The following is a 25,643-nucleotide window of genomic DNA, read 5'->3' as shown; positions in this document are numbered from 1 at the left end:
CACATTATCAACATTTTGCCAATATTGTTTCTTCTCCTACTTCCCTACCTTTTTCCTGGAGTATTAAAACAAATTCCAGAAGTCCTATAATTTGCCTGTAAATACTTTTAGTATGTTTCTCTAATCAAACAAACAAAACATGACCACAATAGCATTATCATAGCAAAATTATCGATCATTCTTTAGTGTCACCTAGTATCCATTCCATGTCCCAGTTTCCCAGGCTTTGAAAAAATGTTTCTTTTTTAAAAAGCTAGTTTGTTTTAATTATGACCCAAACAAGGCCCACAAACTGCATTTGGCTGATGTATCTGTCTCTCAAGCCTGCTTTAGAACTGATCTCCCTCCCCCCTCCCCCCTTTGTTTCTGAGGCTATTTATTTGTTGAATAAAATTGGGTCTCTAGACTTTCCCACATTCTGGGTTCGGCTGGCTGCTTCCTGGTGGTATAAGGTAACATGTTCACTTGGTTCCTGCATTTCCTTAGGCCTTGTAGTCAGTTAGAGGCTTCACTGGATTTGCATTTCGTTTTCCTTTTCTCCTTTAGTTGCGGCAGTGCACTAGAAGCGATGCCGCATACTTCCTAGTGCCTGTCAGTGCTCCTGTACAGCCTGGTTGCCCCAGTTTTGGTGACATTAACATTGTTCATCTGGACATATTTGAAACTATTACAATATTCCTAATTAATAAAGAAGTTATGCCCCCCCCCCACGCGTGGCTCAGAGGTTGAGCGTGGACCTAGGATCCAGGAGATCGCGGTTTGATCCCCGCCCGGGTTTGGGGCTCGATCCCCAGTCGGGGGCGTGCAGGAGGCAGCCGATCAGTGACTCTCATCATTGATGTTTCTCTCTCTCCCTCTCTCTCTCTCCCTCCTTCCCTCTCTCTAAAATCAATAAAGACATTTAAAAAAAAAAGACCATTTATTGATTACTTACCACACAGCAGGGGTTTTGCTGGTTGCTTTCTACATGATTTTCTTCTATTACGTCTCAGTACGTTAACTATACTCATAGCTTTGCACAGACACGTCAGAAGTGTTTTTCAGAGACTCTCTGAATTATTGCTCCGATCTCCAGTTTACTTTTTGTAACGCGGGGCAATGATTCCTGCTGATTTACAGGCTCATTCTGAGGATTATTTGGGACAACGGGTGAGAAAGAACGTGGACAAGCAGGTGGGCCGAGGTCATACTGCCGTGACGTTAGCACGTGGGTCCGGGAGAGACGCGAGCGAGCCCGTCACGAGCAGTCCTCCGAGCGTCTCACGGGTCTGCGCGCGCGTCGCCCGCTCCCCGCCGGGCCCGGGGCGAGAAGGCGGGAGCCAGGCCCGCGGGAGCGCGGTGGGGCGGGCGCGGGGCGGAGGCGGGAGGCCGCCGCGGGGGCGGCGCCACAATGAGCCCGAGCGGCTCCCCCGCGGCCGGCTGCTCCCCGCGCCCCGCTCCCGGGCGGAGGCCGCCGCGGCACCACGCCACAATGAGCCCGAGCGGCTCCCCCGCGGCCGGCTGCTCCCCGCGCCCCGCTCCCGGGCGGAGGCCGCCGCGGCACCACGCCACAATGAGCCCGAGCGGCTCCCCCGCGGCTGGCTGCTCCCCGCGCCCCGCTCCCGGGCGGAGGCCGCCGCGGCACCACGCCACAATGAGCCCGAGCGGCTCCCCCGCGGCCGGCTGCTCCCCGCGCCCCGCTCCCGGGCGGAGGCCGCCGCGGCACCACGCCACAATGAGCCCGAGCGGCTCCCCCGCGGCCGGCTGCTCCCCGCGCCCCGCTCCCGGGCGGAGGCCGCCGCGGCACCACGCCACAATGAGCCCGAGCGGCTCCCCCGCGGCCGGCTGCTCCCCGCGCCCCGCCCACCGCGCGCCGCGCGCCTCGGCCCCGGGCTGCTGCAGGGACGCGGAGCCCGCCCGCTGGGCTCTGCGCCGGGCGCCGGGAGCGCGGCTCGGCCGGACGCGGAGGCGGAGCGCGCGGCCCGCGGGGAGCCACCCTCGGGCCCGGCGGGGGCCGCGCATTCGGGGGACGACCGCTCAGCCGCCTTCGCAGAGGCCTGGCCGGGGGCCGGGGCCCCGAGCGCGCGGCGGCCCCGAGCCCGCCGTTCCCTGGGCCCGGCAGGTGGCAATCTTGTGCCCTAACGGCCTTTCCGTGCCCAAGTGACTTCTCTTCCGTGCGCCCCCTTCGCTGTCCTGGGTGTTGCTCCGGCCCCAGGCCTACGCCCGTCGGCAGCTTCTCCCCAGGGCCTCGGATGAGGGACAAGCGCCCAGGGCTGGGGCCCTGGCGAAGCCCAGGCGGCCTTTGAGGATGGCGCACGGGACCGAGCCGCTGCGGAAGACGCAGGCGAGTGCACGCGCTTGCTTTCCTTCGGAGCTACTGCTGGGGCTGCCGGAGCGGCCGGGCGGCGGCGTCCTCCCAGGGCCGCGGGCAGCGGGCTCCGGGGGCGCAGCGGGGGCCCGGCGCCCGCGCTCGGGAACGCGCCCCAGAGCGGGGCGGGGCGGGGCGGGCCTCTCCCCGGCGACTCGGGGTTTTTCCGCCACGCTGAGGTCGCGGGGGCGGGGGTTCAGGGCGACCGGGCCCCGCTGGGCGCCCTGCGGAAGCAGGAAGCTGAGGATGCTCGCGGGGCCTCAGAGCCCAGACAGGGGAAGGATGGGGGTCGGCTCCCCGGGGAACTTTGCTCTCCGATCTGCCTGGCGTCGTGCTGAGCTCCCCAGGGCAAGTAGGATTTTGCATGTATCCTTGCAACCGTGCTGTAATATTTATGCTTCCAGGTTAATTGCTGCTTCTTGTCGCTGCAAGCTGGAACCTCTCTGCCCTTTTAAGATCGCAAGTTAACCTATTGAAAAGACAGTGTTTTGGAGATAAGTTATTTGCTGGAAGATCACTATTACTTAAGGAAGGGCAGTGTTATTAAATCGTAGGGGCTTCTCACTTCCTAGTTTACTGATATAAATTGAAAAAACATCTGGGTTAAAATTCTATTTAAGATGGAAATTTTAACCACAACTAGCCGTTGATGACACTGTGGTAATAATCTATTTAAGATGGTGAGCGAGTAAGAGAAAAAATTACAGGTCAGTGCATAGTAAACATTTTTTTTAAATGTTTTTATTGATTTCGAGAGAGCGAGAGGAATAGAAAAGGAGAGAGAGAAACTTGGGGGACTGCCTCCCGCACGCCCCCTACCAAGGTCGAGCCTGCTACCCAGGCCTGGGCGCTGATGGGAGTGGAACCAGCCACCGCTCGGTGCCCTGGAGGGACTCAGCCGAGCCACACTGGCCAGGGCCTAAACATTTTAAAAATGCTTTTGGGCGGGGGAGGGAGGGGATTTAGATATTCATCAACTTTGAGGTTAAAAATCAGTGAACGGATAAAATATTTTGCTCTCCGCTATGGATTGCAGCTACTCTTCTGTGTTGGGCAGTATAGAACAGTGCTGCACACGGGTGTTACAGTCACAGTGTGGGGCGGAAGTAGGGTTACAGTTGAGAGCAGGAAAACAGTTTATTTTTGTATTAGTATTTATAGTATTATTTTCCATAGGAACAACTGTAAACCTACATTTGCCCTGTCCTGTATATATATATGCTATACTATAAAAGACCCATTATTTTTAAAAATATATATATTGATTTCTGAGAGAGGAAGAAAGAGAGAGATAGAAACATCAATAATGAGAGAGAGTCATTTATTAGCTGCCTCCTGCACATCCCCAACTGGGGATTGAGCCCACAGTCCAGGCATGTGCCCTGACCGGGAATCGAACTGAGATCTCCTGGATCCTAGGGGGATGCTCAACTGCTGAGCCATGCTTGGCCGGGCAAAAAGACCCATTCTTGAACAATAACATAATAGCAGTCATTTTTCTATAGCTACGTGGTTCTCAGCTTTTTAAAAAACTTTCAATGTTAGGTTCATTGTGTGCCACAGAGCAGCAGCCGTGTGTCTTCTAAGAAGTGGCACATTTTCCACTTTTTAAAAAAAATCCTCACCCAAGTATATGTTTAGAGAGAGGAAGGGGGAGAGAAAGAGAGAGAGAGGAAGAGAGAAACATCCATGTGAGAGAGAAACATCAACCCGTTGCCTCCCATTTGCAGCCCGCCTGGGGATCAAACCCGAATCCTAGGTGTGTGCCCTGACTGGGAATTGAATCTGAAGCCTTTTGGTGCACAGGACGATGCTCCAGCCAACTGAGCCACCTGCCCAGGGCTCTCCTTTAATAACAGTTAACTAAATGAGAGATTATTCAGTGGCAAAACTCACATTCTCTGTTTTATTTTAGGTGAAGGTGCTCTGATTTGGGGAAGCACAAGCCAACTTATCGCTTTCATACTTAATACAGTCTCATCTACTAGTTGCATTCTTTAAAGGGGGAGAAGGTGACTTAGTGATATTCCCTAAACCCAGGATCCTAAGACTTCTAATATATATATATAGCTGGTGAATTTAACCCCGAAAGAAAGCCCTTGTTACAGGATATTGTTAGTTTGTAGGGTTATCTCTGTGTTTGCTTCTTTTTAAAAAAATTGTGGCAAAACCTACATAACATAACATTTAGCATTTACGCCATGTTTAGGCATACAGTTCAGTGACATTAAGTACAGTCACATTGCTCTAAACCGTTCCCAGTATCCCTTTCCAGAACTTTCTCATCCTCTCAAACAGAAGCTCCATCTCCATTAAATACCCCCCCCCCCCCCCCCCCCCGGCCACTGGCACCCACCGTTCTGTTTTTGCCTCTAGGACTCTGACTACTCTAGGTTCCTCAGCAAATAGAATCATAGTATTTGCCACCTTGTGACTGGCACATTTCAACTTGCATAATGTCCTCAAAGTTCATCCATGCTGTAGCATGTCTTAGAATTTAATTACTTTAAATTAAAAAAATAATTTAAATCATAAAACTTACCATCTTGCCAATTTTTAATGACTACTTTTTAGAACAGTTTTAGGTTCACAGGATAATTGAGCAGAAAGTTCAGAGTTCCTGTGTACCCCCTGCCTCCGCATGTACAACCTCCCCCATTATCAACATCCTCCACCAGAGTGATACATTTGTGACAACTGATGAATCTACACGGACACATTATAGTCACCCAGAGTCCATATTTACATTAGGTCCACTCTTGGTGTACATTCTATGGGTTTTACAATGTCTAGTGACTATTATAACAATGTATATCTATGGTTATAGTATCGTTCTAAAAATACTCTGCCTTCTACCTGTTCATCCCTCTCCTCTTCCCCCCCAACCTCCTACTCCTGCCCCCAATCCCTGGCAACCACTGATCTTTTTACTGTCTTTATAGTTTTGCCTTTTCCAGAATGTCCATTGGAGGAATCATACAGTATGTAGGCTTTTCGCATTGGCTTCTTTCACTTAGTAATGTCCATTTAAGGTCCTTCCATGTTTTTTTTCATGGCTTGATAGCTCATTTCTTTTTAGCACTGATTAATATGTCTGTATGTAACATAGTTTATTTATCTGTTTACCTGCTAAAGAACATCTTGGTTGCTTCCAAGTTTTGGCAATTATGAATAAACCTGCTAGAAATATCTGTGTGCAGGTTTTTGTATGAACATAGCTTTAAGCTCATTTGGGTAGATATCGAGCAGCTGGGTCATAGGGTAAGAGTATGTTTAGTTTTATAAGAAACTGCAAATTGTGTTCCAAAGTGGCTATGCCGTTTTGCATTCCCACCAACAACGAATGAGAGTTGGTGTTACCTGTCTTCTGGATTTGGACACTCTAATAGGTGTGTTTTAATCTACATTTCCCCGATGACATATAATGTGGAGCATCTTTTCATATATTTATTGCCAGTATACTTCTTAGGCGAGGTTTCTGTTAAGGTCTTTGGCCCATTTTTAGTTTATTTTTAATTTTAATTTTTTACCCAGCTCCATTGAAGTACAACTGACAAGTAAAATTGTATATATTTAAAATATATAGTGTGATGATTTGAGATTGTGAAATGATTACCACAATCAAGTTAACTAACACATCCATCATCTCACATAGTTAGCTTTTTGGTGTGGTGACAACACTTAAGATTTATTCTCTTTTGCCCATTAAAAAATATATATTTATATTGATTTCAAGAGAGGAAGGAAGAGGGAGAGAGAGATAGAAACATCAATGATGAGAGAGAGTCATTTATCAGCTGCCTCCTGCAGGCCCTCTACTGGGGATCCAACCTGCAACCCGGGCATGTGCCCTGACTGGGAATCGAACCTGGATCTCCTGGATCAAAGGTTGATGCTCAGCTGCTGAGCCACACCGGTCAGGCTGCCCATTTTTCAGTTGTGTTGTTTTCTTATTGAGTTTTAAGATTTCTGTGTGTATGTTGGGTAATAGTCCTTTATTAGATGTGTCGTTTGCAAATATTTTCTCCCCATCTGAGGCTTGTCCTCTCATATCCACTTTCAAGTGTGTAGTTCAGCAGTGTTGAGTATATCCACGTTGTTGCACAACCACTCCCTGCAGAGTTTCTGTCAAAAGTAAATACTTTCTTTATAGGATGCAAAGTTCATCTATGACTCAGATGAATCCATAAACATTTTAAAGGTTCCCATGGAGAACCACTGCACATAAATGTCTTATTACAGAAGGCCATCCAGAGTTTTAAGGCTAATATGCAGGTGAAAAGCCCATATTGTGAAAATATATATAATCTGAATGCAGTATTCGGAGATGGTGGCTGTGTCAGACCCTGTCATCTGAGCCCAGAGCCGAGTGGAATGCATTGCTTGGATCTCTGAAGCACACTGTGTGTGAACAGTCACTTCTTTCATGGAAAAGAGTGTGGAAAAATAATGAATTCACACCAATTCACATTACAGGGGGCTTATGGCCTATTGATTTTTAAGGTTAATCTATTTTTAAGGGGTGACTCCTTTTAGGAGTCAAATACACTTAAATTATATTTGTTGACTGTCCCTATTATGCCTGCCGCCGAAAGCATCCACCTGATAAACGTTTGTTTAATGATTTCCAAAGTGGCGATAAACTTTTATCATCTTAGTGGACAGGAATTCTAATGGCATTATTCTGGCACACCTGGTTGTTGTCGGTAATCAGACGTATCACTGTAAGAGCAGAGAACAATTTATTCAGTTGGGAATGTAGATAGAATTCTGTAACTCATTAGTTCTTAATAGGGAAACATAACCCAATCCTTTCCCTGTTCCCTGTAGGTACATGGCTAAGACCTGGACACCATCTGCACCTTACCCAGGACTCTGCAGTTTCCTCATGGTGAATTCTTGATGGATCTGGCTCTTGGTTGCTGGCAGCTCCTGGGCAGGAGAAATGGCTGCTATCAGATTTGGGTTTGGAAGGCTGAAGAGGAGGAGTTTCTTGCTGTTGAAACTCGTAGCCTTTGTCCTTGCTGTGCTTCTATTTTGTGAATTTTTAATCTATTACTTAGTGATCTTTCAGTGTAATTGGCCTGAGGTGAAAACTCGAGCCCAAAGAGGTGAACAAAAGACTCTTGAACCCGTCCTGAAAGCCATGTTTTTGGCTGATACCCACTTGCTTGGGGAAGTAAGAGGCCACTGGCTAGACAAATTACGAAGGTAAGAGCTAACATCAGGAATCTTTCTGAAATTCTGTAGGCAAAAAAGTATAGTCCGCCTGGCCAGTGTGGCTCAGTTGGTTGAGTGTGCGCCCCTGAACCTGGAGGTCACGGTTTCATTCCCCGGCAGGGCACATGCCTGGGCTGCGGGCTGGATTCCCCGGGGGGGGGGGGTGCAGGAGGCAGCCAGTCGGTGTTTCTGTCTCTCTCTCCCTTTCCTTCCCTCTCTCTCTAAAGTCAATAAAAAACATACTAAAAAAAAAAAAAAAAAAAGGTATAGCTCCTGTGACCTGTACTGTGACCCCTTTTCCTTACCATGGCTTCCTTTGTGCCTCTCTGAACGCTTTGGTTATAAACGAACCTCAGGTTGGGTGGCAGGGGGAGATCTGTGATGTCCCCAGGGGTGGGAGAAGAAGATGAAAGAAGGGCAGAAGGAGGGGCTGCTATACTTTTTTACTCATAGTTTTAAACCAGAGGAGGCATGGCATGGAGAAGCCCAGGGTGGGATTGAGCTCCTTTGGCTTTGTTTGGATCTTACAAATTGGACTTTATTTATGATCGGTCCCCCAAGCAGTCTTCTTTGTTCTATTGCTGCTGCTGTTTCTAGATGCTTTCTTCTCCAGGGCAAATAACAGTAAGTCAAGAAAAGCTGACAAATGTATTTTAAGAGGTATCTTGAGTGAAGCTGTATCATGCAGAGGTTTACATGGGGCCTAAAAAGTCTCCTCTGACCAAAAAATTTCTGTCCTATCTCCTATTTATATGCTCAGGACGGGACATTCCTCTTTTGCAGGGCAGAAGCAGCCAGGAACATGCCTTAAAAAGGAGGGAAGAATTGGGATCCTGTGGGAAATGACACATCAGAGTTGGTTAGGGAGGAGAGAAGCAGGGTTGAGAAAGCACTGACATTTTTGAACACCTACTGTGTGCCAGCACTTAACAAATACTTTCTCACTTAAGCCAGGAGATGGAGGTTTGATTCCCGGTTAGGGCACATGCCCGGGTTGTGGACTTGATTCCCAGTCAGGGCCGTGCAGGAGGCAGCCGATCAATGACTCCCTCATCACTGATGTTTCTAGCTCTCTCTCCCCCTCTCCCTTCCTCTCTCTGAAATCAATAAAGACATATTAAAAAAAAAGAAGTGGAGGGTAAGCCGGATGCTGTCGTCTCCTCGGTGTGGCGCAGCATCAGTCTACATGGGGCAGCTTTGGAAGCTGCATTAAGCTCTCAGACCCCTGGGGCTCTCATGACTGAGTGACGGCTTCGGGGTGCAGTGTGGGGCCTGACCTGTGGGCGCCACACAGGGGAAGTCAGCCTTTGATGTGCGTGGGAGGCAGCCCGACTCCCCTTTGGAGCCTTTGCTCCCCACATTTAATCAGATGTGGATTCTCTCCTTGGCCCTTCCAAGCAGTGGATTTGAATGAATGTGAGGGTGGGGCTGTAGACAAAGGGGAATGGAACCATTTAATTAAGCTTTTAAATGGCCCATAACACAGATGTAGGCTCCACCCAAGGAACAGACCGATGCCTTTTTCCTATTGGCCTCTAGGGAATGGCAAATGGAGAGAGCCTTCCAGACGGCTCTGTGGCTGCTGCAGCCAGAAGTTGTCTTCATTTTGGGAGACATCTTTGATGAAGGGAAATGGAGCACCTCCCAGGTAGGACCCTCCAATCCTGGCACCCTAATCCTGCTTACAGGGTCCTCTACAGGTAGCCCAGAAAATGCATGAAGCAATATCAGCTAGGGTTGGGAGTTTTGCTTAGTACTGATATTAAAAATGTATAGTCTGTCTTGAAGATTAGGATTTGAGTCTAATGCCAGTCTTGTTAGGTTGACTGACCTTGTATTTGTCTGTGTAGGAAATATGTCGATTAACCAGATATCACTTTGTTGGAGTGCACATTCCCAGGAACCTCTTGAAAAGGGGAAATTGGCAAGATCAATGCAATTTCAGTTGTCACCAAAATTACAGAATACACATTGAAATGTAATTTGACTTTACACTCCTTTTTAACCACTAGATTATAAGAACTGTGCTACACAAGTTACTTGCTACTATCTTATTTTTGTCTTCTGAGGGAGAGGTGCACAAGGAGCCATGGGGGCTTAGTGTGAGGTTCCTCTGCCGTCAGGGGTCCTGAGACCTCTGTCTGGGTTTTGAGGTGATGGAAAGAGAGGTTGTTCTTACCTTAGCTGTCAGTGCCTTGCTCCTTACATTTCTGGAATAAATAATAATAATAAAAGAGCTCTTCTTGCTGCTTAGTTAAAAGTGTTTAGTCACTAATAGTTTTGGGAAGATATCAAAAATTCATTGTTATTTCACAGGACAATCCAAAAGCTTCACAAAGAAAGTCTTGGTCCAGATATGATAGAAACCCTGTGTTTATAGGGTTGCAATGTTTGTTATAATCTAGTTCAAAATTAAATATGAGATAATGGAAATACTGTGTGTAAAAAGCAAATAGTTATAAAATGAGATGGGATATATATGCTGCTTTTCCAAATTAAGGGCAACACTTTGTTTTTCTAATTTTATGTTATTCTGATTTTATGTTATTCTAATTCTATATATTATTTGTTAGAGTGAAATCTTTTTAAATGCACTGAAGGACTCTATACAGCATGTTTCCCTAGTTTGGGCCATACTTAAAACTTTTAGGATAAAGTTGATTACTGTTCAACTAGGTATTGTCTACTCTAGAGTATCCAATTGATATTTATAAGCTTAATAAAATAACTATATGAACATAATTCTCAATATTTAATTGTTAGATTTTGTCCCTTCCACCCCATCATGTCATCAGGCCTCACTTCCTCAGTTGTGGCTACAGGGACATGCTAATGCTGAAGCTGTGCTTGTCCCTGTCTTGGTGGAGTCACATGAGTTTACTTGAGATTTTCCACAGAGCCTGTTCATATGACATGTCCAGATCTGATGTGATTCTCAAGTTGGGGTCCATGTGTTGTCTTCAGGGGATCTTGAAGTAATAGCTGCATGAACCAAATATTTGGGGGGTTGCCACTTCATGTTTTAAGATGGGGATAGCATTTAATTAAAATTTGGCCTCAAATTAAATAAAATATTAAGTTAGTTTTGGAAAAAGAATTTGACGTAGAATTAGAAATTCTAGGTTCTAGATTTAGCTTTATGAACATCTGACTTGGACAGGGGCATTAACTTCTCACTATCAAAACAGGAAGGTAAAGCTTCTCTGGGTCTCAGCAGTGAGCATTTTATTCCACAGGCCTGGGAGGATGATGTGGAGAGATTTCAGAAAATGTTCAGACACCCGCGTCATGTGCTGCTGAAGGTCGTTGCTGGCAACCATGACATTGGCTTCCACTATCAGTAAGTAGCTCACTAACGTGTTGCCGAATGAGCACCCCTGCTGAGTGTAATTTTGAACCTGCTACAATTTAGGTGAAAGCCTTATTTGGGCTGTGTGTGGGACATTTGTATAAGGTGTAAGTTCTGGAATGTAAGCTCCATTAGGGCAAGAATTTTTGTCTCGGTGCATCATACACTCTCAACAGATCTCTTAAATGAATGATTTGTGTGCCTTTGGGTGATTCTAACTTGAGACTTACCTTTAATGACCAGTTATTTAATGTGGGAATCGGAAAACAAGATGACTTAGACTTTAATAGCTATATTTATATAGAGCTTATCATGTGTTAAGCACTTTACTTCCATACATGAACTCATTTAATCTTTACCATGGTCCTGTTATTTTACCCACTGAGCCAGTGAGGAAACTGAAGTCCTGGGGACTAAGTCACTTGCCATAGGCCTCGAGGTTAGTCAGCAGTAGAGCTGAGAGTTGTACTTTGATAACCTGGGGCCAGCTGGAGCTCTGAACTAACAATGCTAGGCTGGGGCTCAAATCCTGGAAGGTTTTTGTGTGTGTTCATGATCACTCTTAAGAGGTTTTAAAATGGTTCATTCTGGCCCTGGCCAGGTGGCTCAGTTGGTCGGAGCATCATTCTCTACACCACAAGGTTTTAGGTTCGATTCCGGGTCAGGACATGTACCTAGGTTGCGGGTTCAGTCTCCAGTAGGGACACATATGGGAGGCAACCAATTGATGTTTCTCTGTCACATGGATGTTTCTTCTCTCTCTCCCTTCCTCTCTAAGAATCAATAAACATATCCTGGAAAAAAAAGGCTTGTTTTGAAAAATGTTTCTTTTTACAATTGAATATAGGATGAACAGATACAGAATAAAACGATTTGAGAAAGTTTTCAGTCCTGAAAGGCTGTTTTCATGGAAAGGAATTAAGTGAGTATTTGTGAATTCTTCTGTCATTTAGTCCTTGAAAACTTAATTTTTCAAAGGTGACTACCATGCTGGGTCAGACCCATGGTCTGTTGGGCCTGGTTTACAGTCTCTGACGAAGGTGCCTCAGGCTGTCCTCATTGATGGCCTCATCTGGGTCACCACCCTAGTTTTCCCTAACAACTCACAGTGAATTGGTTAGTCTGCGACTTTGCCTAGACACCGTGGGAATTTTATTCTTTCTTCCAGCAGTCTCTGGGTGATATAAATCTTATCAGTCCACTTTGTAAAGAAGTATTTTTTATTTGCCCAAAGTTTACTTACTTCCCTTTATAAAGGATGTTGCTGTGGTTATGGGGCCCTAGGATTCGATGGCAAGTGTGCTCACTGTGCTCTGTAGCTCTGCGCCTACCCCCCACTCCCATCAGCCTTGGTTTTTAGATCAAAGCTTCCTAACCCTTTAGTCTGACCATCAGCACCAGCTCCCCTCTGCAGGGCAATTTTTGTGCCCATCTCTAGACCCTTTCCCGTCTGTGTGTGTGTGCAGCACAGTAGACCAGATGGTACCTACACATTATTCTAGCTGCAGACCTAGTGGAAAGAGAAAAGGTGGGAGAGGAAGTTTTCCGTTTTGGTCAGATCCTTCTTGTGGTATCCAGTACTCTGTTGGCTTTGGCCACAGCAGCTCACTGGGCCCATCCAATGATATGATCTATGTGAAGCTCCCAGAGACCAGGATCCAGTGGATTCTCCACAAATGCTCCTTGTTCCCTCCCTTTGGCTGGAGGGCAGAGTCTCCAGCAGCTTCCTTTCCTGAGTCAGAATGGAGACTTGGCACAGTTTGAGCTTTTTCTTCCTGGGCATAGAGTTTAAGAAATTTTAATTAAATACATTGATCATATTTCGGGCCATTTGATTAGTCAGCTCCTCATCTCTAAAATTGTTTACATTTCCAGCAACCTTTACGACAGGTACTTCTTCATGCCCAGTTTGTGTGTGTAGGAAATAAAAACATATTTAATGGGAGTTTATAGAAAATATAACTAAAGTGGTTGCAAAAGAGAACCACAATTGACTTCATTTGGGATTATCTGTCCCAGTCAACTCTAACCAGCACCCCACCTCCCACCCCTGCCTGTCTGCTGAGTACATGGACATTACCGAACGTTGCCCGTAGTCCACTGTAGGTAACAATATCTAACATTCACTTTCTAGTGGCAGGCCCTGTTCTGTTGTATTATTTCATTTAATTCTCACAATGAGCTGATGGCCCAGGTGTACTATTCATATCCCCATTTTTCAGGTAAGGCACAAAGGGACTAAGTAACGCGCCCAAGAACACATGGTTTGATGCTGAGCTTAGCGGTAGTCTGTTCTCAGAGCTCCTGTACTCGGCTTCTCACAAGTTCTGGGTTACAGATCCTTTTACCACGTCTTGGACTCCACCCCCAATAATGCTATTTAGTTTCCCTGATATCGACTTCTACCTGAGCGCACAGACCAGGCGAGCTGAGCTTTAAGCTGTCCCGGGAGCTTCTTACCCTGTGGATGCCTCCCCTTCAGTCACGGGAACAGTGGTGTGAGGATGCACGGGAGGCCCCCTGACTCTCTGCTTGCTCCCACCTGCCCAGTTTCGTGATGGTCAACAGCGTCGCGCTGGAGGGGGACGGCTGCAGCATCTGCTCTGAGGCGGAGGCCGAACTTATCGAAATTTCCCACCAACTGAACTGCTCCCGAGAGGTAGGAGATCACCTGGACAGCACGGGTGCCTCTGTTCTGGCGCGTTCTCAGGCACAGCGGGCCGGAGCCCTTTGTGCTTGTGTCGGGCTCTCAGCGGCGTGCCCCCTCCTACCATGCTCTGAATTCTGGGTTTGGGGGGCCCACTGACCCCCTTCTGACCAGCAGGCGCAGCGCCCCGGCCACTGCGAGGATGGGCAGCCGCTGCCGGCGTCGGCCCCGGTCCTCCTGCAGGTGAGGTGGGGACAGAGGAGCTCCAGGTGGTTGGCAGAACCACCCAGGGTCCCATGAAGCCAGGTCTGACTCCTCTCTAAATCCTGGCAGCATTTTCCGCTTTACCGGAGAAGTGACGCCAACTGCTCCGGGGAGGACGCCGCGCCTCCGGAGGAAAGGGGCACCCCCTTCAAGGAGAGATACGACGCGCTGTCTCGGGAGGCCTCCCAGAAGGTCGGCGGCAGGGCTGTAGCAGTATTTTAGATTTCCGTGTCATTGTTCTGTTCTTCCCACCTCATCCCCAGGAAATCCACTTCCATTTCCTAATATCCAGTTAATAACATCCTCAGCTAGTCTTTATTCAGAAAATTTCCACCAACTTCAGTGTATTTGGAAGTGTAAATGGAACTTAAAGTTAAATTTTTAGGGACTTAAAGTGCTCTTCCTTAAATATATATTTATATAATATATGTTATTTATAATAAAATGTAAACACACTTATGAAATAAATTTATTAAGTCTTTATAAAAATAATGAAATCTGGGGCGAGGAGAACAGATTCTCTCTAAGAGCCTGAACTTACTTTTGATATAGAGACTGAACAAACCAAAGATTTTAAGGAAAAATTAGAGCAGTCCTACGAAGTAGGGGTTTCGTATTTAACTTGATGAAATCAGCAGGGGCCTGGCTCTGGGCCCCAGCAGGGCTCTGTGCAAGCACTAACCTCCTGTTGCTGTCCCCTGGGTGGCAGCTGCTGTGGTGGCTCCGGCCCCGCCTGGTCCTGAGCGGCCACACGCACAGCGCCTGCGAGGTGCTCCACGGGGCAGGGATCCCCGAGCTCAGCGTGCCGTCGTTCAGTTGGAGGAACAGAAACAACCCCAGTTTCATCATGGTAACGTGAACATTTATTTTCGTCTCAAAGCTTTCATAAGTATTTAAATCAGCACAGTAATCAACTATTAATTGCTGCGATTTGTAAAAATATACAAAAGCCGTAAATGACTTCCCCACTCCACATGCGCTTAGTTTGACACACTGCCCGTGGCCCAAGGCCCGCACCCCTTCCTGGCGCTGTTCCGGAGGCTGAGGGGAGCAGCAGCTTAGTGTTTCATCCTTCAGGGACGGCAGTGTCCTCTCTATTAGATTCTCTGTTTAATTTTTTAAGGAGACAGGATCATTGCTTCATAGCTAGATGCGGCCATCTCATCTCATTTTCCAAACGTGCCCATGTGCTCTGGCAGAAAAATGCTACAGCTCTTACGAGTTGATGTTGTTTCAGCCCTAGCCAGTTTGCTCAGTGGTTAGAGCATCGGCCTCCGGACTGAAGGGTCCAATTTTGGCCAAGGGCACGTACCTTGGTTGCCGGCTCCATCCTGGCCCCCGTAGGGGCGAGTATGAGAGGCAACCAATCCATGTGTCTCTCCTAATTCTTTCTCTCTTCTTTTTACTCTCTCTGAAAAGCAATGGAAAAAATATCCTCATGTGAGGATTAAAAAAGAATTTTATTTCAATAAGCGACCACCTGATGTTTCAGCTCCTTTTTTTTGCCCTTGGGGTGCAGCATCCAGTTCATAATGCTTGTATGTCAGGTCCTTCTCCTTCATAAAAAGATGGGGAAAACCTCATGTTGTCAAACTCAAAGTAGTAAGTGAAAACATTCCCCACTCTCATTCCACATAGCAAAAAGGTCTACCAAAAAAAAAAAAAAAAAAAGCCCATTGAGATCCTCTGGCACATGTATATCTACGTGATAGACTGCTTACTTTAGCATCAAGTGGCATGAAAAACAGCCTTGCACACCTGTTCCTCGATGACCATTGTTCTAAGTCTCCATGCCTCTCCAAGTACCTCTCAGGTGTACCCACTATATTTTAGAGGAACCCTTGACTTCCCTGCTGCCTGCTGCTTGTGCAGGCGGAAGGTGAGCCTCCTCAAGTCCCAGGTGAGGAGAGCCACTTCCCTGCCTCACCTCGGCAGGCCAAGGAAGCTGCCTTTCCTCTGTGGTTTGTAAGCCAGGCTGCAGTGCTGGAGCTGTGTGTGGAGCTCTCGCTGCTGGTAACGTTCTCGTTTCCTTTCCAGGGCAGCATAACCCCCACAGAGTACGCCCTGGCCAAGTGCTACCTTCCCTTTGAGGACACGGTTCTGATCACGTACTGTGGAGCAGCTGGCTTCCTCGTGGCCTTCGTATTAGTTCACCTTGGACTTCTAACCTCACCTTTTCATTTTGGTTGTAAGCTGCTCAGAAAATTTAAGACAATGTGAAGAGCAGGAGACCTTTTGCATTTAGTAATAAATATCAAAGCCAAAGAAACAGAACTTCAGGCAGTGCTCATGTGAGATGAGACCCGAGGAGACTGTCTTTATGCACATCACAGAAATCCTAAATCATTGATGCAAATCACTGCAGAATAAATAGTTGATTGTACTGTTCTCATGCTATAAAAGTGGAACATGTACTCTACAACAAGTCTGTTTTCTCATTTTGTCAAATGTATGTATAATCAAAGATTGTATCTGTACAATATGTAAACGCTATTATGTCATCACTTGCATGCACTGGACAGTCCTTCCTTCCCCAAGAGGGAGCCTGCAGCCCTGGAGCACACTTGGGGTTAGGTGTGTGCACAAACCAAACACTGGGTCTGCTTCTGTCCGCCTACGAAGTCATTCTCAAATCCTATATATTATAAAGCTGTACACTGAAAATAAATGCTCAGATGCTACGAGCAGGAATATATTGTTTACCCAGACTTTTGTACTTCTGTGCTACATTAGTGGGATCAGATTTTTAGATAAGTGTAATTTTCTCTTCAGCGGACCCACGTGTTAAATCTGAATTTAATGCTTGTCAATGATCAAAATAAACTTGAAAAATGGACTAGGAAGTGGCTTTTGGTATTTAAAAATAAATATTTTGATAATTTTAAGCCAAAAAAAATGTATTTTGGGGGGGTATTTTTTCTAATAGTCTAGTTCTTTCTTTAATCAAGCTTTTAAATAGGAAGTTGAGCCCGGCCGGGTGTGGCTCAGCAGTTGAACATCAACCTGGGATCCAGGAGATTGAGGTTCGATTCCCGGTCAGGGCACATACCCGGGTTGTGGGCTCGATCCCCAGTCGGTGGCGTGCAGGAGGCAGCTGATCAATGACGACTCTCTAATCATTGATGTTTCTATCTCTCTCTCCCTCTCCCTTCTTATCTCTGAAGTCAATAAAGATATATTTAAAAAAAAAGGAAGTTTAGTCACGGGGGAGGGGCTGTTGAGTAAGAATGCATTTAACAAATAAGCCTTCATTTTTCTGTGTATATGTGAGGAGTGTATCTCTTCAGTTTTTCTTCATATTTTACTTTGAAAGTGCACTGAAAACTGAAAATAAGTTCTGATTTATATGTCTCAGTTCAACTGAGAGTTTTATCAGTTAAGGATGAGAGAAGCAGGAATTCAGCGATAATGAAATAAGATATGTTTGTTGCATTGATTGTCTATAAAGTGGTCATCCTTTCTGTTAAAGTAGTAGTAGTATTTAAAATCGGATAAGTTTATCAAGGATTATAAAAATGCTAATTACATTATAGAGTAAACTTTGAAATACTTAACAAACATTAGCTAGGCTGTTGCTTCTCTGGATTTGTATTGTTGAACTATATCTTCAGACATCATTACAAATTACATTTGACCTAAAGAAACTACCCTCAAAGCTGTGGCTGTGGACAGAATATAAAGCATCCCTGCTACAGTGATTCTTGCTTTCTCGATATTGTGCCAGAACTTTTGAGGCTACATTGAAAATCTTTTGAGTTTGAGAAACAGCCATATATTTTGACTTTATATTTCAAATAAAAGTTTTGTAATGTTTCTTCTTCCAAAGGCAAAGGAAAAGGCCATCCTTTGATTCTCTTAGGCAGACACCAGTGTGGACACCCTTCCTCTTTTTCTCCCTATTTGTTTACAATGGAACCTGTGGTCAAGTAAGTGGTTCAAAAGCTTTGCCTCAGGGAACTCGTAAAAGTCTTTAAATGGCAAAAGAAATCAAGAAACATATTATTTGGAGAGAAAAAACATCCTTGGTTCCTTGTGTTCCCTGAAAGAAGCATGTGGTGTTAGTACAGCATTATTTGTAAGATGTAAAAGATTAATGTGTATAATATATATATAATGTGTATAATGTATATATAATTTTTTTTTAAATCAAGGAGTAGTTTTCAAAGTACCACCCCTATAAAATGTCCTAAATTCTACAGGTGACATTCATTCCCTTTCTCAGAGCAAGCGACAGGTAACGTTGACACCTAGCTGTTCAGCACAATGAAAACACGTTGCTTTTACAGGTGTAGCCATAGTCAAGGCACAGATCTACAAGGATTTGTCTTGAGTAGTTATACAAAATAATATTACATTTTGTGGTCTGTACAGTGTAATAAACCAGCAATAAAACAACAACGAAAAGACTATATGAAAGGAGACTGTTGCCTAAGCATAGTGACAGTCTAGAAAATAATTTTTAGACAGGACACACTTTGCAGTAGTGAATGTGGTAGGTTTTCTGCCTAAATATAAAAAGGCTCAAAGTAGCTCTAATTCAAATGCCTGAGGCTAGCAGAGACTAAATATTGATAAAAGGTTTTCTCGCCACTCTGTGGCCTGGCGCCTCCTACCTCTCGGGCTAATGCAGATTAGAAGCGTGGCCACCTGTCCGCCTGCAGCGTGGGAAAGCCAGGAAGCCACCGCCGGCTCACTCACAGTCAGGCTGCGTAACCGGGGGAACTGGCTTCTCCACCGTCTATCAAGTTTTTAATGAATCAATAAATCACTGAATGGATGAGTACAAGGGGCCCCCAACCAGAGAAATTGCACTGCAGTGTCGCCCAAGTGAGAGCGGATGGTTTGCAGTGACACAAACGGGTGGGGGTGGAGAGGGGAGGGAAGGCCCCGTTCAGTGGAAACAAAAGCTACAAACCAAACCTGAGGGGAACAGAGGTAGCCAGAGGCTTGGTGGCCACACAAGGAGCAGACACAGAGCAGGGCAGACGGCACCCAGGACTAAACGCTCGGCCGGGTGGGGTGGTGGAGGGAGGAGAGCAGGCCCACCCGGCCGCCTCACAAGAGTTCGTACTGCTTGAGGTGCATCCTCTGGATGATGTCGCGGCAGTCATTGAACACCCTGCGGATGTTCTCCGTGTCCACGGCGCAGGTGAAGTGTGGGTAGCAGTAGTGCTTGCCGTCCCCGGTCGCCGTGCTGATCCTCTGCAAAAGAAGAGGGCCACGTGGGGACACAGCCCAACCCCGCTCATTCGTAGAGAAGAATTTGGGCAACCCTGGATCGGAGGGCTTGGGGTGTTTGGCAGAGGAGCACAGCTTAGGGAGTGTCTAAATGCTGACCGGCAGCTGGAAGTCAAAGCACCTTGGCTCACCTCCTACCCGCAGGAGCTTAGGGTTCAGTTGAGAGGACATACGTTTAAAAGACAGCCACCGAAAACAGAATTCAGGGTAGAGTTTCCCAGAAACGAAGGTCTAAACCAGCACCTTTCAATGGAAGTTTCTGCAATAATGGAAATGTTCTGCATCTGCCCTGTCAATCAGGTAGCCACTGTTCTTAGCTGATGAGACAGAGACCTATTTTTCGTTTTATTCAGTTTTAATTTAAATATCCACACAACTAGCGGTTCCGTATGGATGGGTAGGGCATCAGCCACGCTGCTCCTTCCTCCACAGAGAACGTTAGTGTTTCCCAGGGGTGTCCCCAGTTAGCAGCGGAGGTTCGTGGGTGTCCTGGGAGAAGAGTGCTCTGTGGCCAAATAACTGGGAAACACTGAGTTAAAAGTCATCAGTCAGGATTCGTGAGGACATCTTGGAGTGATGCACCCATGTGCATTGTGAAGCTAAGTGGGGAGCGTGGAGAGAGGCTGTCATGGGCTACAATTGTGCCTATCCCCACCCATTCATATGTTTAAGTCCTAACCCCCAGCACTCAAGAGTGTGACTGTATTTGGAGAGAGGGTCTTTAAAAAGGTCATTAAGTTAAAATGAGGTCATTAAGGTGGGTGCTAAATCAGTAAAATGGGTGTCCTCAAAAGAAGAGATTAGGACTCAGACACACAGAGGGAACACCATGGGAGGACACAGGGAGGAGGTGGCTAAGAGCCAAGGACAGAGGACTCAGGAGAAACCAACCCTGCTAACACCTTGATCTCAGACTTCCAGCCTCCAGAACTGCAAAAAATAAACTTCCTTTGTTTGAGCCACAGAGTCTAGGACTTTGTTACGGCAGCCCTAGCAGACTAATGCAAGGGTCACAGTGGACTTGCTTCACAGGGCCTAAAGGAATCCCTGGATGTCCTTTGCCTCCACTCTCACCCCTTTTCCTGCAAAGCATCTCGGGAAACAACCGTTGGAGAAATACTGGGACTCTGCAACGGTGTTGTGCAAATGTTCATCAGATTATGAAAATCCTCCTAGAAGGAGAGACATTTTTAGCAGTAGTCGAGCTTCTCTTGAGCAATTAAAAAAAATTTTTAAGAAAAACTTATGGATACTGAAGTCTGTAAATTATGTATCTTTCTAGTCCTAAAGCACCAGGTGAAGTATGTGGCACAAGGAGAGTAAGTGTGCAGCGAATGAATGAAAATTGGCTTTCTTTTGTAATAATCTGACTAGTCTGTCCCTGCCTGGAGCAACAAAAATGTAAGGAATGGAGTCATTACAAAGGTTGTTGTGGTTTGCAAACTTCAAACAGTTTACATCTCTAAACAAAGTAATTTTCATTAAAAATGAGAGAAATCAGCTTGTCAAGGAAAGCTTAGCAGTTCCAGACTCTGCTTGGCTGGGTCGTCTGGCTGCTGCCCAACTCCCTGAGGCCCTCTCTTAGAAGACAATGGTTAAGGTAAGAGGAATCTGACAGGAACTAGTACAATACCAGGAAGACAGGCCAGAAAACATGCAGGCTTCTAACAGATGCTAAGAGTGTCAGGACACCACCTTCTGCTTTAAAGGGTTTGGCAATACTGGCCCTGGAGGAGACCCTGGCCCAGGTCTGGGCTGGGGCTTGCAGGTGGTTTTCAGTTTGAGGACAAGTCTGGTTGATAGTGACTGGGGGAAGCTGGGGGTTGACCACCTGGCCCTCCCTCCTCCTGCCTCCCTCAGTTCTAAGATCCTCCCCTTCTGGGGACAGTTCATGCCTCCTCGAGGGACAGACAGACCAACTGGTGGTCAGTCGCCTCATCATGTGATGACATTTAAGGCGAATGCTCACAGCACTTGGCCCCTTCTCGTAGAGGGGCTCTTCTCACTGTGCCCTCTGTTTTCTCAGCCAAAGCCCCCTTTACCTTCCTCAAGGACAGCTTCTCCCCCTGCACCTCTCTCTCCCTTTTATAACCTTTATTCCCAACCTCTCTAGGGGCTCTCTGTTACCAAAGTTAGAGTGTCACCCAAGATTTGCTCTTGTCCAGATTAAATACTAATAAACAACCAGTCCTGCGATCTGCCCTGGGTGCCTTCTAAGTCTGGGGTTAGGGGTTCCAACTAAAACTTCCTCAGACGACCTACTGCCTCAGGCAAATCCCACAACAAAAAAAACATGTTAAGTCGGTACCTCCCATGCCTTTATTTCCCTGATTTGCAAACTGCATACAAGTCAGGTTTGTCCACTGTTAGAGAAGAAAAGGTTTCTTTCTGCCCAAGGACCGAATGGTGGGGCCATGGCCATTCATATTCTATTTCTAATCTTTATCTAAGTGCCTGATTTGCACACTGGTTAACTTTTTGTTCTCATTAGAAGAGTATTTTGTGGAACATTTTTTATGGGCTTTTACATTTTATGGTCTTGCAAGATGCTCCTTAAAAAAGGAAATCTTTGATCTACTACAAGCTAATTTCCCTTACTGAAGAGGTTCACAATGCGCATCGGCATAGCAAAAGTCCTGAGAAGCCTGACAACAGAGAAACTTGTCTCACTTTATCTAACACAGCATTTCCTAGACTGACTCAGCACGGAGCCCTTTCCCAGCACTACCTGCACTGCCTGGGGAACGCCTCTAACCTCAGAACTCACTTTGGGACTAGGATTCAAGAGGCAGCAGGGAGCATGGTGGGAAAGAGGGCAGAGAAAGGTGTCAGGATGAGCCCCACTGAAACGCCCGCCTGCAGACTGGACCAGCTCTCCTGCAGACTGGGCTCGTTTCCAGTTCTGCACAATCGACGTGTGCCAAGTGCTGTCTGGGTATGACTGGAATGTGGCCTTGGCATCTACAGTTTCCAACGAGTGAAAACTAGTCAGCAAATGTGGTGAAATTTTTACCAACTGGTCAATTTGGGTAGATACATGGTAGTTATTGATACAATTCTTTCACTTTTTATGTAAGTTTAAAATTATCTCAAAATAAAAGGTAAAAGAAAATGTCTGATTTTGAGCAGGTCCATTTTCATGTTAATTTGAGCCTCATAGTGTTAAATGGAAGACAAAGGATTACAGGAGGACCCCAGCAGGGAGGCTGGTGTTTCAACTCCGCTGAAGGGCTCTTTTCATTTTGGAAAATACACCAAGCAATAGGGTCCGGCTTGTCTCAGTGCTGGTGTTGCATGGGAGCTGTGCACCCTGAGGTGAGATGTCTAATGTCTCTGAACCTCAGTGTGCTCAGCTGTGAGATGAAGTAACATTTCCTTCTCTCATCTGTCATAATTTGAGGGGAGATTAAATGAGATCATGAAAGGGGAAGGAATTTGCAAACTGCAAAGAACAATATAACTGGAAGTTGGTAGGAAAACGAAGGTTAATAAAATTGCTTACCAAAAACAGATCCCTTATGAAGAACTTGGCTCTTGTAACTTTGGGATCTTCTCCCGCATCTGGTGTCGCTGTAGAAAGTACAAGTGGAATTTTATTAAAGTAATGTGAAACAGCTACAACTCTATGGAAAATATAAAAGGAATTACAAAGTTGGACTGCGATATACTCACAGCATTAAGACACGTGCATCAAGGCAAAAAGCTAAAATGCCACCTTCCTTTTTCTTTTCTCCTTTCAAATAATTTTAACGGTTATAGCTCTGATAAAACTTTTTTTTTTTTTGGTGGCGGGGAGATAACTTCCACTCAAATAAAATGAAAGCATCTCACTGAACACTGCCCGAGCCCGCAGCTGCCTTCACCTTAGCGCTCTCTGGAGGAGGCCCGTGGCCTCCAGGAGCGGGCGCCAGGCCTGTGCCGTGGCTGCAGCGGTGGCTCCGTCACCCGGGCTGCCTTCTCATTCCATAGCCTCGTTCTTAGAAAGACCCCCTCTCACTGTTCCTGCCACAGGCTGCGGCCCCCAATTAAAATCAGCTCTGGTGCCCACTCTGATCGAGGCCCTTCTGAGCCTTTTTCCCCATGCACATTCTAAGTTCATGGGGTCGTTCAATAGTTTCTGTGGCCCTGTGAAACTTATTTTCCTAAACTCTAGGCTCCAAGTCAGCCTGCCCTCATCACTAACTTCCCGCCTGTTACAGCTACTGTGGTTCTGGGGAGCTCTGCAGGTGCTGAGTCAGCCCTGGCCTGGAGGCCTGCCCAGTGTGGCCAGGGCAGGTCCAGTATAGAGGGGAGGGGCAGGGGAGCAAGGAGGCGCCCAGTGTCTCTGAGTGTGGGGGAGGAGCACAGTGTGACTGTGTGTGGGGGAGGAGCACAGTGTGACTGCTTGTGGGGGAGGAGCACAGTGTGACTGAGTGTGAGGGAGGAGCACAGTGAGACTGAGTGAGGGGGGAGCACAGTGAGACTGAGTGAGGGGGAGGAGCACAGTGAAACTGAGCGAGGGGGGAGCACAGTGTGACTGTGTGTGGGGGAGGAGCACAGTGTGACTGTGGGGGAGGAGCACAGTGAGACTGAGTGAGGGGGAGGAGCACAGTGAGACTGAGTGAGGGGGAGGAGCACAGTGTGACTGCATGTGGGGGAGGAGCACAGTGTGACTGTGGGGGAGGAGCACAGTGAGACTGAGTGAGGGGGAGGAGCACAGTGTGACTGAGTGTGAGGGAGGAGCACAGTGTGACTGTGTGTGGGGGAGGGGCACAGTGTGACTGTGTGTGGGGGAGGGGCACAGTGTGACTGTGTGGGGGAGGAGCACAGTGTGACTGTGTGTGGGGGAGGGGCACAGTGTGACTGCATGTGGGGGAGGAGCACAGTGTGACTGTGGGGGAGAAGCACAGTGAGACTGAGTGAGGGGGAGGAGCACAGTGTGACTGTGGGGGAGGAGCACAGTGAGACTGAGTGAGGGGGAGGAGCACAGTGTGACTGTGAGGGAGGAGCACAGTGTGACTGAGGGGGGAGCACAGTGAGACTGAGTGAGGGGGGAGCACAGTGAGACTGAGTGAGGGGGAGGAGCACAGTGTGACTGAGGGGGGAGCACAGTGTGACTGAGTGAGGGGGGAGCACAGTGAGACTGAGGGGGAGGGGCACAGTGAGACTGAGTGTGGGGGAGGAGCACAGTGTGACTGCATGTGGGGGAGGAGCACAGTGTGACTGCATGTGGGGGAGGAGCACAGTGTGACTGAGTGAGGGGGGAGCACAGTGAGACTGAGTGTGAGGGAGGAGCACAGTGAGACTGAGTGTGGGGGAGGAGCACAGTGTGACTGCATGTGGGGGAGGAGCACAGTGTGACTGAGTGAGGGGGGAGCACAGTGTGACTGAGTGAGGGGGGAGCACAGTGTGACTGTGTGAGGGGGGAGCACAGTGTGACTGAGTGTGGGGGAGGAGCACAGTGTGACTGTGTGTGGGGGAGGAGCACAGTGAGACTGAGTGTGAGGGAGGAGCACAGTGTGACTGTGTGTGGGGGAGGAGCACAGTGTGACTGTGTGAGGGGGGAGCACAGTGTCAATGAGTGTGTGGGGCAGGAGTGAGGGAGCACAGGAGGAGTGAGACTGAGTGAGGGGAGGGGCACAGTATTGCTGAGGGGTGGAGGGGAAGTGCAGCTTTTACTATTTCCTGGACAGGCCAGCTTTGGCCTCAGCTTGAGTATTGACTGGAGGGGGAGCGGGAAGTGGGGGAGGGGGCTGGTGACTGGGAAAGTTAAGACGAGTTGGTTGCTAGGAGACAGGAAATCCAGCAAGGGATAGGGTAACACCAGGGGTGCTCTGAAGATCTCCCTAGGGTAGGTGGCAAGCTGCCTTAGTCTTGGAAGGCACCCTCTGGGCGGGCTGAGGTCAGTGTGAAGAGGCTGATGAATTTTCTTAACTTCTTAACTGGAGTTTCTAGGAAAGTCCCTTTCATTCTGCTCGATCTAGTGTGTGGTTCAAATATAAGAAGTGGTGTGATTTTGATGTAAACAAACCTATCCTATGAGACTCTGGTGGCCCAGTGTCTACTCAAAACCCAAGAGCAGCCACTAGAAGTGGGGTTACCAACTCCACTGGCTTTGCCGGACAGGACCTTCCTGGCCTTAGCACTGAAAGTCCCATGTCCCAGGAACACCCACAGATGGTTGGTCATCCTAGTGGGAATCACCAATGTCTTAGCCAAAGTCATCCCTGGAGACGAGATGTAAACGCGGGGGCTGAAAGCACAGGCTCAGGAGGAAAGAGTTCAAAGGCTGCCTGGTCCTCACAGGCTCTACCTGAGTGACCTTGAACAAGTGACTTTACCTCTCTCAGCCTCATTTTCCACAAGAAAACACAATAATGAAAACTCCCATATGGGGTTACTGGGCAGGTTCAGTGTGAAGGTCAATGTAAAGGGCTGACATGGGCACAGTTCACAGCAGGCCTGACTGAGGCACCACGGGGCAGAACTTGGCCCATCTGATGACATCCTCACACCGAGACTGTCCTTTCTCCAACTGCACAGTTTAAATGGAAAGTCAAGCTGATACTTTCACAGACGGAATCCTACACAGGACGCTT

General features: G+C 47.3%; 2 protein-coding genes across 6 annotated transcripts in view; one reads left to right on the top strand and one right to left on the bottom strand.

Annotated features, from left to right (window-relative positions):
- The first annotated feature begins 1,979 nt into the window (after window positions 1-1,979).
- Window positions 1,980-16,663, top strand: MPPE1 (metallophosphoesterase 1). 4 transcript variants are annotated; one of them, XM_081149646.1, is made up of 10 exons: window positions 1,980-2,323; window positions 7,178-7,558; window positions 9,107-9,215; window positions 10,804-10,907; window positions 11,764-11,838; window positions 13,467-13,575; window positions 13,741-13,806; window positions 13,897-14,019; window positions 14,537-14,677; window positions 15,865-16,663. In XM_081149646.1, exons 2-10 carry the CDS (start codon window positions 7,293-7,295, stop codon window positions 16,045-16,047), a joined length of 1,176 nt encoding a protein of 391 aa, XP_081005772.1. In that variant the 5' UTR covers window positions 1,980-2,323; window positions 7,178-7,292; the 3' UTR covers window positions 16,048-16,663. The 4 variants fall into 4 exon arrangements, with proteins under 4 accessions (XP_081005772.1, XP_081005770.1, XP_081005771.1 ...); XM_081149644.1 differs by having other exon boundaries at window positions 13,738-13,806; XM_081149645.1 differs by lacking the exon at window positions 1,980-2,323 and adding an exon at window positions 2,475-2,695 and having other exon boundaries at window positions 13,738-13,806.
- A 1,279-nt stretch (window positions 16,664-17,942) lies between these two features.
- The window catches only part of GNAL (G protein subunit alpha L), a 96,333-nt gene continuing 88,632 nt past the window's right edge, over window positions 17,943-25,643 (bottom strand). For both annotated transcript variants that reach the window (XM_081149642.1, XM_081149643.1), the window contains exons 11-12: window positions 22,568-22,635; window positions 17,943-19,029 (exon numbers count right to left, since the gene is read on the bottom strand). In XM_081149642.1, coding sequence (XP_081005768.1) covers window positions 18,883-19,029; window positions 22,568-22,635 — 215 coding nt within the window. In that variant the 3' untranslated portion in view covers window positions 17,943-18,882. The remainder of the gene's footprint in view (window positions 19,030-22,567; window positions 22,636-25,643) is intronic.

The sequence above is a fragment of the Miniopterus schreibersii genome (assembly GCF_964146895.1).
Source record: "Miniopterus schreibersii genome assembly, chromosome: 10".
Classification (NCBI taxonomy): Eukaryota; Metazoa; Chordata; class Mammalia; order Chiroptera; family Miniopteridae; genus Miniopterus; species Miniopterus schreibersii.
The sequence above is the reverse complement of the archived record's forward strand: the minus strand, read 5'-3'. Positions and strand labels throughout refer to the sequence as shown.

Excerpts from the sequence above, each read along its gene's own strand:
- MPPE1 (XM_081149644.1), top strand. The coding sequence starts at position 7,293 with ATGGCTGCTATCAGATTTGGGTTTGGAAGGCTGAAGAGGAGGAGTTTC. Across the intron at positions 14,020-14,536 it reads CTCGGGAGGCCTCCCAGAAG|CTGCTGTGGTGGCTCCGGCC; the intron begins GTCGGCGGCAGG and ends CCTGGGTGGCAG. Across the intron at positions 14,678-15,864 it reads ACAACCCCAGTTTCATCATG|GGCAGCATAACCCCCACAGA; the intron begins GTAACGTGAACA and ends TTTCCTTTCCAG.